General features: G+C 44.1%; 1 protein-coding gene across 2 annotated transcripts in view; it reads right to left on the reverse strand.

Moving 5' to 3' along the window:
* Positions 1-475: 475 nt before the first annotated feature.
* LOC128687859 (uncharacterized) overlaps positions 476-13,906 on the reverse strand; it is a 77,375-nt gene continuing 63,944 nt past the window's right edge. The window contains exon 7 of one of the 2 annotated variants that reach the window (XM_070083755.1): positions 476-3,035. In XM_070083755.1, the coding sequence (XP_069939856.1) occupies positions 1,276-3,035 (1,760 nt within the window). In that variant the 3' untranslated portion in view covers positions 476-1,275. The remainder of the gene's footprint in view (positions 3,036-13,906) is intronic. The other variant, XM_070083754.1, reaches the window with a different exon arrangement.

Genomic DNA, 13,906 nt, shown 5'->3' on the forward strand with positions numbered 1-13,906 from the left:
TGGAAATAATAGTAGTAGTAGTAGTGGTAATAATGGTTGTGGTAGTGGTAATAATAGTAGTAGTAGTAGTAGTAGTAATAATAGTTGTGGTAGTGGTAATAATAGTAATGGTAGTCGTAATAATAGTAGTAGTAGTGGTAATAATAGTTGTGGTAGTGGTAATAATAGTTGTGGTAGTGGTAATAATAATAGTATTAGTGGTAATAATAGTTGTGGTAGTGGTAATAATAGCGGTAGTGGTAATAATAGTAGTAGTAGTGGTAATAATAGTTGTGGTAGTGGTAATAATAGTAATGGTAGTCGTAATAATAGTAGTAGTAGTGATAATAATAGTAGTATTAGTGGTAATATTAGTGGTGGTAGTGGTAATATTATTGGTATTAGAGGTAATATTAGTGGTGGTAGTGGTAATATTAGTGGTGGTAGTGGTAATATTATTGGTATTAGTGGTAATATTAGTGGCGGTAGTGATAATATTAGTGGTGGTAGTGGTAATATTAGTGGCGGTAGTGATAATATTAGTGGTGGTAGTGGTAATATTAGTTGTGGTAGTGGTAATAATAGTAGTATTAGTGGTAATAATAGTTGTGGTAGTGGTAATAATAGTAGTAGTAGTGTTAATAATAGTTGTGGTGATGGTAATAATAGTGGTATTAGTGATAATAGTATTGGTAATAATAGTTGTGGTAGCTGTAATAATAATAGTGGTAATAATAGTGGTAGTGGTAATAATCGTAGCATCAGTATTAGTAGTAGTAATAATAGTAGTAGCAGTAATGGTAATAATAGTAGTAGTAATAATAGCAGTAGTGGTGGAATAATAGTAGTAATAATGGCAGTAGTAGTGGTAATAATAGTAGTGGTAGTGGTAATAACAGCAGTAGTAGTGGTAATAATAGTAGTGGTAGTGGTAATAACAGCAGTAGTAGTGGTAATGGTAGCGGTAATAATAGTAATAGCAATAGTAATAGTGGTAATAGTAATAGTGGTAATAATAATAGTAACAGTAGTGGTAATAATAGCAGTAGTGGTAATAATAGTAGTGACAGTAGTGGTAATAATAGTAGTAGTGGTAATAGTAGTGGTAGTGGTAATAACAGCAGTAGCAGTAATAAATTTGTTATCATTTATTAACTAAGTGTGATATTGATTTTTATCTTTGTTCTACCTTGATTCACTTCACATTACGAGACAAAATGTTTGTACAACAAGTCTGCAGGAAGATAACGATCTTCCTTTTACCTCTGAAGGACTCCCTCACCTCGTGCTTCTCACTCACCACTCCACTTTATCGCGGTATTTCCCACACTCTTTGGATGACCCGGGAGCTGGAGTGAGGCTTACAGGTTGGTGCTGGAGTGGCGGCAGAACTCGAACTTGTAGATTCTTTGTGTGTTGAATAGGGCTGTCAGTCGGTTGGTGGGTGACGTTGGTGTGTGGTTGTGGACTCGGAGGAGCAGATATTGGGCTGCAGTTCATGGAATGAATCTGAAGTTTCGATGCGGATATTTCCTCATGATTAAAGGAACCATCTGAGGGACTTCCGCTTATGTTGTGGCAGAGTTTGGGCGTCCTGGGCGCTCTGTTTAAAGATAACTTTTGTGAGTGTTCCTTTGAGTTGGAGCTGCTTGAAAAAGTCTTAGAAGGTATCAGGTTTTGCGACCAGGCCTGGTTGTGGACCAGGCCGCGGGGGTGTTGATCCCCGGAATACCCTTCAGATAGGTAGGTTTGTGAAGCAGCCTTTCGCTGCAGCGTGGGTGGGTGCGCTAGTGTCTTGAGCGGGGGAGACTTACACCAGGCTTCTTTGCCTATCTGGGTTAATAAACATGCCGTTTCCTTATTGTTCGACTTTTGAAGTAAATGTTCATTCGAGCAATATTTCACCTGATGGTAGTCTTCTCTGCTCAGACTGTATGGGACTGCGATTGCTGGTACCTGATCTGAACTCAAATTACGGTCCACTGGCTGGAACTCTGAAGTTATCTTTTTCTTTTTTGGTGTTTCATTTTGTATATCAGTGCTGCTTAGTTTCTGAAGTTGTTTTAACATACCTTTGTTACTGTAGGTAGTGTTCTCGACCTCCCCACCAGGTATCCCAGGATGGCTTCGCTCTTGTTCTTTGTACTGACTGCAGTTAAGATTTTTCTTGGACTTTCTGGTTATTTTATATTCTCGTCCATTTTTCTTACTATACCTTTCATTAGCTTTTCCCATTTTGCCTGTGTGTTGCTGACTGTTCACGACGAGGCCTCCACAGCTCTCCTGAATGGCTAATTTTTCCTGATGTTTATCTGAATCTTTGAAGCAACGGTGTTTCTTGGGGCTGCGAGCAACTTCGTGAAGATGTCTGTGAGGCTGAGAGTGCCTCCTGGACAAGTGAATGTTTTCTCTGCTTCTTGAAGTAATGCCCTTCAGCCCTGGAGGAGCAATATTTCTAATATCTAAATTATCCTTGTGTGAGTAAGAGGCTACATTTCTGTTGTCATAAGCATCTTTACTAGGTGGTAGCCATTTCTGGTCTCTAGAAGAAGAGCCACTGCTGCCATGACCAGTCTTACATCTAGAGCTCCAAATAACGCACACTGAAACAGGACTTTTATTGCCAGTGTTTTCTGTTTCATCAGAAATGTCTATGTTGTTTTCAGTTCGGAGCTCTGATGGTGAACTTTTGCTTCCCGAAGGATACTGACATTCAGCAGCACCAGAAGTAAAGTCGTCTACACAAGCCCTTTTGTCAGATGATGACTTCCTTTCCATCTCTTCCTGCACTGCCTCCTTTTCCTCTACCGAAGGAGCATGGAAGGATATCATAGGTGGACGTCTTCTCAGTGATGCCTCACAAATGGACACGGAGCTCATGTTCCACCAGGAATGTGGTGACTCGTCACGTAATTGTTTGTCGCCGCGCTGGCCCCGGCTTCTCTTGCAACCGTTCCATATGTAAGCGATAGCAACACAGAATGCTAGGAACGTCATCATGACGGCAAGACACACCCACAGCCATACCTGCGAGAACCTATCCTTGGACCACTTATCTGAAACCAAAGTTACCGTGATCTAATTGATGAAGAAATATTATATTGAAAATATGATGATGATAATTATGTTTATAATGCTGATTATGATGTGATAATTAAAATAAATTAAGTTTTGAAGTGAAGCGAAATGAACAAGTGAACAACATGAATAAGTGAACAGCATGAACAAGTGAACAACATGAACAAGTGTGCAGCATGAACAAGTGAACAGCATGAACAAGTGAACAACATGAACAAGTGAGCGACATGAACAAGTGAACAGCATGAACAAGTGAACAGCATGAACAAGTGTACAGCATGAACAAGTGTACAACATGAACAAGTGTACAGCATGAACAAGTGAACAGCATGAACAAGTGAACAACATGAACAAGTGTACAACATGAACAAGTGTACAGCATGAACAAGTGAACAGCATGAACAAGTGAGCATGAACAAGTGTACATCATGAACAAGTGAACAACATGAACAAGTGTACAGCATGAACAAGTGAACAACATGAACACGTGTACAACATGAACAAGTGAACAACATGAACAAGTGAACAACATGAACACGTGTACAGCATGAACAAGTGAACAACATGAACAAGTGTACAGTATGAACAAGTGAACAACATGAACAAGTGTACAACATGAACAAGTGAACAACATGAACAAGTGTACAGCATGAACAAGTGAACAGCATGAACAAGTGTACAACATGAACAAGTGTACAGCATGAACAAGTGAACAACATGAACAAGTGTACAACATGAACAAGTGAACAACATGAACAAGTGTACAACATGAACAAGTGAACAGCATGAACAAGTGTACAGCATGAACAAGTGAACAGCATGAACAAGTGAACATGAACAATTGTACAGCATGAACAAGTGAACAACATGAACAAGTGTACAACATGAACAAGTGAACAACATGAACAAGTGAACAACATAAACAAGTGAACAGCATGAACAAGTGTACATCATGAACAAGTGTACAACATGAACAAGTGAACAGCATGAACAAGTGAACAACATGAACAAGTGTACGACATGAACAAGTGAACAGCATGAACAAGTGTACAGCATGAACAAGTGAACATGAACAAGTGTACAACATGAACAAGTGTACAACATGAATAAGTGTACAACATGAACAAGTGTACAGCATGAACAAGTGTACAACATGAACAAATGTACAACATGAACAAGTGTACAACATGAACAAGTGTACAGCATGAACAAGTGTACAACATGAACAAGTGTACAACATGAACAAGTGTACAGCATGAACAAGTGTACAACATGAACAAGTGTACAACATGAACAAGTGTACAACATGAACAAGTGTACAACATGAACAAGTGTACAACATGAACAAGTGTACAACATGAACAAGTGTACAACATGAACAAGTGTACAACATGAACAAGTGAACAGCATGAACAAGTGAGCATGAACAAGTGTACAACATGAACAAGTGAACAACATGAACACGTGTACAACATGAACAAGTGTACAACATGAACAAGTGTACAGCATGAACAAGTGTACAACATGAACAAGTGTACAGCATGAACAAGTGTACAGCATGAACAAGTGTACAACATGAACAAGTGTACAACATGAACAAGTGTACAGCATGAACAAGTGTACAACATGAACAAGTGTACAACATGAACAAGTGTACAGCATGAACAAGTGTACAGCATGAACAAGTGTACAACATGAACAAGTGTACAAGTGTACATGAACAAGTGTACAGAACATGAACAAGTGAACAACATGAACAAGTGTACAACATGAACAAGTGTACAGCATGAACAAGTGTACAACAACATGAACAAGTGTACAACATGAACAAGTGTACATGAACAAGTGTACAACATGAACAAGTGTGAACAAGTGAACAACATGAACAAGTGTACAACATGAACAAGTGTACAGCATGAACAAGTGTACAACATGAACAAGTGTACAACATGAACAAGTGTACAACATGAACAAGTGTACAGCATGAACAAGTGAACAACATGAACAAGTGTACAACATGAACAAGTGTACAACATGAACAAGTGTACAGCATGAACAAGTGTACAACATGAACAAGTGTACAGCATGAACAAGTGTACAACATGAACAAGTGTACAACATGAACAAGTGTACAACATGAACAAGTGTACAGCATGAACAAGTGAACAACATGAACAAGTGTACAACATGAACAAGTGTACAGCATGAACAAGTGAACAACATGAACAAGTGTGCAGCATGAACAAGTGTACAGCATGAACAAGTGTACAGCATGAACAAGTGAACAAGTGAGCAAGGTGAACAACAAGCGAGCAAGAGCAGGATGAGCAGGTGAACAACATGAACAAGTGTGAAACATGAATAAGTGAACGACTGTGCAACATGAACAGCAAGTGAACAAGAGATGAATATGAACAACAAATGAGCAGGATGAACAACAAGTTAACAAGAGATGAACATGAACAAGTAAACAAGTGAGCAGCATGAACAAGTGAACAAGCAGGATGAACAAGTGAACAAAGCAACATGAACACCAAGTGAATAAGTGAGAAGGTGCAGGATGAACACATGAACAAGTAAGCAGGATGAACAAATGAGCAAGTAAGCAGGATGAACATGTGAATAAGCAGGATGAACAAGTGAACCAGCAGGATGAACAAGTGAACAAGCAGGGTGAACAAGTGAACCAGCAGGATTAACAAGTGAACAAGCAGGATGAACAAGTGAGCAAGCAGGATGAACAAGTGAACAAGCAGGATGAACAAGTGAACAAAGCAGTATGAACAAGTGAGCAAGCAGGATGAACAAGTGAACAAAGCAACATGAACACCAAGTGAATAAGTGAGAAGGTGCAGGATGAACACATGAACAAGTAAGCAGGATGAACAAATGAGCAAGTAAGCAGGATGAACATGTGAATAAGCAGGATGAACAAGTGAACCAGCAGGATGAACAAGTGAACAAGCAGGGTGAACAATTGAACCAGCAGGATTAACAAGTGAACAAGCAGGATGAACAAGTGAGCAAGCAGGATGAACAAGTGAACAAGCAGGATGAACAAGTGAGCAAGCAGGATGAACAAGTGAACAAGCAGTATGAACAAGTGAGCAAGCAGGATGAACAAGTGAACCAGCAGGATGAACAAGTGAACCAGCAGGATGAACAAGTGAACAAGCAGGGTGAACAAGTGAACCAACAGGATTAACAAGTGAACAAGCAGGATGAACAAGTGAGCAAGCAGGATGAACAAGTGAACAAGCAGGATGAACAAGTGAGCAAGCAGGATGAACAAGTGAACAAGCAGTATGAACAAGTGAGCAAGCAGGATGAACAAGTGAACCAGCAGGATGAACAAGTGAACCAGCAGGATGAACAAGTGAACAGGCAGGATGAACAAGTGAGCAGGTGCAGGATTATGATGCAGTGTGCAGCATTTAAAATACTGTACAAATTTATATAAGAAATAACGCTCCACATGTCATTTTCCGTGTTTGTACTGAATCTGAACGCGTATTATTTCTGGTGGGTCAGTGTGGCCAGGACAGGAGCAGGTGAGGTGTGTTTAGTTCAGTACGAAACGGGTGGTGACGGGGGTGAAGTCACCATGTTTGAGCGGTAGTTTGAGTAGGTAATTCTGGTAAATTTTTTAGTGTATACTATAGGTGTTTGTGTTTCAGTGCTCTCATGTTTATTTATAAGGCCCTAGTATGCAGAGGCCTGTTTATGCGAGAATACTGTATAGTGTTTTGCCTGCTGGTAATTAGTCTACCAGACAGAAGTGAAGACGGGGGTGTGTGTGTCATGGTGCCTTCCTGATCACTTATTTTAACTCATTACTAGCAAAGAGACCTGGACAGGCTGGACATGTTGTCCAGCAATTGGCTTCTTGAATTCAACCCTGCCAAATGCAAAGTCATGAAGCTCGGGGAAGGGCACAGAAGACCGCAGACAGAGTATAGACTAGGTGGCCAAGGACTGCAAACCTCGCTCACATTAGCACACTGGAGTTTACCTGGAGAGAGTTTCGGGGGTCAACGCCCCCGCGGCCCGGTCTGTGACCAGGCCTCCTGGTGGATCAGCGCCTGATCAACCAGGCTGTTGCTGCTGGCTGCACGCAAACCAACGTACGAGCCACAGCCCGGCTGATCAGGAACTGCCTTTAGGTGCTTGTCCAGTGCCAGCTTGAAGACTGCCAGGGGTCTGTTGGTAATCCCCCTTATGTGTGCTGGGAGGCAGTTGAACAGTCTCGGTCCCCTGACACTTATTGTATGGTCTCTTAACGTGCTAGTAACACCCCTGCTTTTCATTGGGGGGATGGTGCATCGTCTGCCAAGTCTTTTGCTTTCGTAGTGAGTGATTTTCGTGTGCAAGTTCGGTACTAGTCCCTCTAGGATTTTCCAGGTGTATATAATCATGTATCTCTCCCTCCTGCGAACCTGTATTCCCTGGAACGCAGGAGGGAGAGATACATGATTATATACACCTGGAAAATCCTAGAGGGACTAGTACCGATCTTGCACACGAAAATCACTCACTACGAAAGCAAAAGACTTGGCAGACGATGCACCATCCCCCCAATGAAAAGCAGGGGTGTTACTAGCACGTTAAGAGACCATACAATAAGTGTCAGGGGACCGAGACTGTTCAACTGCCTCCCAGCACACATAAGGGGGATTACCAACAGACCCCTGGCAGTCTTCAAGCTGGCACTGGACAAGCACCTAAAGGCAGTTCCTGATCAGCCGGGCTGTGGCTCGTACGTTGGTTTGCGTGCAGCCAGCAGCAACAGCCTGGTTGATCAGGCGCTGATCCACCAGGAGGCCTGGTCACAGACCGGGCCGCGGGGGCGTTGACCCCCGAAACTCTCTCCAGGTAAACTCCAGTGTGCTAATGTGAGCGAGGTTTGCAGTCCTTGGCCACCTAGTCTATACTCTGTCTGCGGTCTTCTGTGCCCTTCCCCGAGCTTCATGACTTTGCATTTGGCAGGGTTGAATTCAAGAAGCCAATTGCTGGACAACATGTCCAGCCTGTCCAGGTCTCTTTGAAGTCCTGCCTGGTCCTCATCTGATTTAATTCTCCTCATTAACTTCACATCATCTGCGAACAGAGACACTTCTGAGTCTATCTCTTCCATCATGTCATTCACATATACCAGAAATAGCACTGGTCCTAGGACCGAATCCTGTGGGACCTCGCTTGTCACAGGTGCCCACTGTGATACCTCATCCCGTACCATGACGACTCGTTCTTGCCTTCCTGTCAGATATTCTTTGATCCATTGCAGTGCCCTTCCTGTTATACATGCCTGATCCTCTAGTTTCTGCACTAGTCACTTGTGAGGAACTGTGTCGAAGGCCTTCATGCAGTCCAAGAAAATGCAATCAACCCACCCCTCTCTCTCGTGTCTTACTTCTGTAACTTTGTCATAGAACTCCAGAAGGTTTGTGACACGGGATTTGCCTTCCATAAATCCATGCTGGTTGTCGTTTATAATCTTGTTCCGTTCCAGGTGCTCCACCACTCTCCTCCTGATAATCTTCTCCATGACTTTGCATACTATACAGTCAGTGACACTGGTCTGTAATTTAGTGCCTCTTTTCTGTCTCCTTTATTAAAAATGGGAACTACATTTGCGGTCTTCCATACCTCAGGCAGTTGCCCAGTTTCAAGGGATTTGTTGAAGATTGTGGTTAATGGCACACACAGTATATCTGCTCCCTCCCTGAGAACCCAGGGGAAGATGTTGTCCGGTCCCATTGCCTTTGAGGTATCAAGGTCACTTAGCAGCTTCTTCACCTCCTCCTCAGTTGTGTTCATATCGTCCAGCACTTGTTGGTCTATTCCATGTTGGTGTCCCCCTCTGTCCTGTCTTCCCAGAGTCCTTCCTGTCTCCACTGTGAATACGTCCTTAATTCTCATGTTGAGCTACTCGCATGCCTCTTGATCGTTACTTGTGAGTTCCCCACCTTTCCTCAGCCTGATCACCTGGTCTTTGACTGTCGTCTTTCTCCTAATGTGGCTAAACAGCAGTTTCGTGTGTGTGTGTGTGTGTGTGTGTGTGTGTGTGTGTGTGTGTGTGTGTGTGTGTGTGTGTGTGTGTGTGTGTGTGTGTGTGTGTGTGTGTGTGTGTGTGTACTCACCTATTTGTGGTTGCAGGGGTCGAGTCCTAGCTCCTGGCCCCGCCTCTTCACCGGTTGCTACTAGGCCCTCTCTCTCCCCGCTCCATGAGCTTTATCAAACCTCGTCTTAAAACTGTGTATGGTTCCTGCCTCCACTACGTCATTTTCTAGGCTATTCCACTGCCTTACAACTCTATGACTGAAGAAATACTTCCTACTATCTCTCTGACTCATTTGTGTCTTCAACTTCCAATTGTGGCCTCTTGTTTCTGTGTCCCCTCCCTGGAACATCCTGTCTTTGTCCACCTTGTCTATTCCACGCAGTATTTTATATGTCGTTATCATGTCTCCCCTGACCCTCCTGTCCTCCAGTGTCGTCAGGCCGATTTCCCTTAATCTTTCTTCATAGGACATTCCCCTTAGCTCTGGAACTAACCTTGTCGCAAACCTTTGTACTTTCTCTAGTTTCTTGACGTGCTTTATCAAGTGCGGGTTCCAAACAGGTGCTGCATACTCCAGTATGGGCCTGACATACACGGTGTACAGTGTCTTGAATGATTCCTTACTAAGGTATCGGAATGCTGTTCTCAGGTTTGCCAGGCGCCCATATGCTGCAGCAGTTATCTGATTGATGTGTGCTTCCGGAGACATGCTCGGTGTTATACTCACCCCAAGATCTTTCTCCTTGAGTGAGGTTTGCAGTCTTTGGCCACCTAGCCTATACTCTGTCTGTGGTCTTCTGTGCCCTTCCCCTATCTTCATGACTTTGCATTTGGCAGGATTAAATTCGAGAAGCCATTTGCTGGACCAGGTGTCCAGTCTGTCCAGGTCTCTTTGAAGTCCTGCCTGGTCCTCATCAGATTTAATTCTCCTCATTAACTTCACATCATCTGCAAACAGGGACACTTCTGAGTGTGTGTGTGTGTGTGTGTGTGTACTCACCTAATTGTATTCACCTAATTGTGACTGCAGGGGTCGAGACTCAGCTCCTGGCCCCGCCTCTTCACTGCCTGCTACCGGGTCCTCCCTCTCCCTGCTCCATGAGCTTTATCATATCTCGTCTTAAAACTATGTATAGTTCCTGCCTCCACTACATCGCTTGCCAGACTATTCCACTTCCTAACAACTCTGTGGCTGAAGAAATACTTCCTAACATACCTTTGACTCATCTGAGTCTTCAGCTTCCAATTGTGACCCTTGTTTCTGTCCCATCTCTGGAACATCCTGTCTCTGTCCACCTTGTCTATTCCACGCAGTATTTTGTATGTCGTTATCATGTCTTCCCTGACCCTCCTGTCCTCCAGTGTCGTCAGACCGATTTCCCTTAACCTTTCTTCATAGGACATTCCCTTTAGCTCTGGAACTAGCCTTGTTGTAAACCTTTTCATTTTCTCTAATTTCATGACGTGTTTGACCAGATGTGGGTTCCAAACTGGTGCTGCGTACTCCAGTATGGGCCTGACGTACATAGTGTATAAAGCGTATAAAGTCTTGAACGATTCCTTACCGAGGTACCGGAACGCTATTCTCAGGTTTGCCAGGCGCCCATGTGATGCAGCAGTTATCTGGTTAATGTGTGCTTCTGGATATGTACTCGATATTATACTCACTCCTAGATCTTTCTCCTTGAGTGAGGTTTGCAGTCTTTGGCCTCCTAGTCTATACTTTGTCTGCAATCTTCTTTCCCCTTCTCCGATCTTCATGACTTTGCATTTGGTGGGGTTAAATTCTAGGAGCCAGTTGCTGGACCACGCATCCAGCCTGTTCAGGTCTCTTTGTAGACTTGTCTTGTCCGCATCTGACTTAATTCTCATTAACCTCACATCATCTGCAAACAGGGACACTTCTGAAACTATCACTTCCGTCATGTCGTTCACATATACCAAGAATAGCACTGGTCCCATGACTGACCCCTGTGGGACCCCGCTCGTCACCGGCGCCACTGTGATACATCATCACGGACTATGACTCGCTGTTGCCTCCCTGTTAGGAATTCTCTGATCCATTGCAGTGCCCTTCCTGTTACATGTGCATGTTCCTCTAGCTTCTGTACTAATCTCTTGTGAGGAACTGTGTTGAAGGCATTCTTGCAGTCCAAGAAAATGCAATCAACCCATCCATCCTTCTCATTTCTTACTTCAGTTACCTTGTCATAAAACTCTAGTAGGTTTGTGACACAGGATTTGCCTTCCATGAATCCGTGCTGGCTGTCGTTTATAATCTTGTTCCACTCCAGGTGCTCCACCACTCTCCTTCTGATAATCTTCTCCATGACTTTGCATACTATACACGTCAGTGACACTGGTCTATAATTTAGTGCTTCATTTATGTCTCCTTTCTTAAAGATGGGGACTACATTTGCCTTCTTCCATACTTCAGGTAGTTGCCCAGTTTCAAGGGAAGTATTGAAGATTTTGGTTAGTGGCACACGTAGTGTTTCTGCTCCCTCTCTAAGGACCCACAGAGAGATGTCCGGTCCCACAGCCTTTGAGGTATCAAGGTCACTTAGGAGCTTCTCCATCTTCTCCTCAGTTGTGTGTAATTCATCCAACACTCGTTGGTATATCCCTTGTTGATGTAAACCACTGTTTTGCCTTCCCAGTGTCCCTTCAGCCTCCACTGTAAATACTTCCTGAAATCTCATGTTGAGCTCCTCACATACTTCTTGGTCGTTTCTTGTGAGCTCCCCACCTTCTTTCCTCAACCTGATTACCTGGTCCTTGACTGTTGTCTTCCTCCTGATGTGGCTGTAAAGCAGTTTCAGGTCAGACTTGACTTTCGAGGCTATGTCGTTTTCATACTGCCGCTGTGCCTCCCTCCTTATCTGTGCATACTCGTTTCTGGCTCATCGACTAATCTCTTTATTCTCCTGAGTCCTTTGCCTTCTGTGCGTTTTCCATTCTCTAGAGCACGTAGTTTTTGCCTCCCTAAGCCTTTGGGTAAACCAAGGGCTCATTCTGTCCTTCCCAGTATTTCTGTTACCCTTGAGAACAAACCTTTCCTCTGTCTCCTTGCATTTTGTTGTTACGAAGTCCATCATTTCGTTTACTGATTTTCCTACCAATTCCTGTTTCCACTGAACCTCCTGCAGGAAGGTCCTCATTTCTGTGTAGTCCCCCCTTTAATAGTTTGGCTTTTTCTTTTCTACTCCTGTTACCTTCTCCACTTTTAGCTCCACAATGTATTCAAAGCTCATAACCACGTGGTCACTAGCTCCAAGGGGCCTTTCGTATGTAATGTGCTCAATGTCTGAGTTGCTCAGGGTGAACACAAGGTCTAGTCTTGCTGGTTCATCCTCCCCTCTCTCTCTGGTAGTGTCCCTAACATGTTGGTGCATGAGGTTTGCCAGCACTACATCCATCATCTTGGCTCTCCATGTTTCGGGACCCCCCATGTGGCTCCAGGTTTCCCCAATCAATCTCCCTGTGATTGAAGTCGCCCATGACCAGTAACTTTGCTCTACTCGAGTAAGCCCTTCTTGCCACCTCAGCTAGAGTATCCACCATTGCTCTGTTGCACTCATCATATTCCTCTCTTGGCCTCCTGCAGTTCTGTGGTGGGTTATGCATCACTGCAATGGCTACCTTGTGTTCCCCTGACTGAACTGTACCTACTATGTAATCCCTTTCTCCAATCTCGTCCATTCCTTCCATTTCTTGATAACTCCACCGGTTTTTAATTAGTAGTGCAACCCCTCCTTCCCCTCTGCTCCTTCTATCCTTCCTCAGGATCTGATATCCAGGTGGGAAGGTTGCATCTGTTATTATCCCAGTGAGCTTTGTTCTGTAACCGCTACGATGTCTGGGGACATCTCCTTGATTCTTTCATGCCACTCCTCACATTTATTTGTTATTCCATCCGCGTTCTTGTACCAAACCTTCTACTTCTTTCCTATAACTGTAGTCTCGGGAAGGTGGGTTAGGGGAGCATGTGCTCTGGCAGGGGCCTACAGGGGGTTGCTGTGGGGGTGGGGTCTATGGTGTGGGGGGGGTGAAGGCAGAGAGTCTATGGGGGGTTTCAGTGGGGGTGGGGGTTGTGGTGAGGGGGATGGAGGAGAGGGTACATTGTGTGGGTTGCTGTGGGTTTCTGTGGGAGTGGGGTTTGAGCTGAGGGGGATGTGTGGGTTACTGTGGGTTTCTGGGGGGTGGGGTTTGTGCTGAGGGTGATGGGGCAGAAGGTACACTGAGTGGGTTTTGGGTTAGGTTGTTTGATTGCTTTGGGATTGCCATGGTTGTGTTCCTTCTGTGGGTGGTACTGGAGGGGGTTGTGCTTGCTCTTCCACCTGGGCCTGATTTCTCCTGCTCCCCCACCTTCCTTGCCTCCTGCTCCTCCTTGCGAAGTTGCACCCTCTCTTTCAGTATCATCCTTTCTTCTTGTGTTCTGTCTCGGCCCAGGTACACACTCCAGAACTCCTGATGCTTTCTCCTGCAGGATCCAGTTTTGAGCTGACTCTGCCTTGAAAATAACTTTGACTGGACGCTTTTTTCCTCTCGCAAACCACCCAATTCTTCGAAAATTTGTCAGGTGGGTCATGTCGTCCTCTCCTATTGCTTTCATGATGTTTTCAATCGTTTTTTTCTCCTCCTGTTTCCTTGCCTCGTAAGTTTCCCCATCTACTTCTTGGAGCCCTCTCCCTTTCGTCCTCCAACTAAACTTCCCTGAGCATCCTCTGATATGAATTAGTTCCTGCCATTGATGTGTTGCTTCCTACTGTCTCTTCCCTATCTGGT

The sequence above is a fragment of the Cherax quadricarinatus genome, chromosome 10 (assembly GCF_038502225.1).
Source record: "Cherax quadricarinatus isolate ZL_2023a chromosome 10, ASM3850222v1, whole genome shotgun sequence".
Classification (NCBI taxonomy): Eukaryota; Metazoa; Arthropoda; class Malacostraca; order Decapoda; family Parastacidae; genus Cherax; species Cherax quadricarinatus.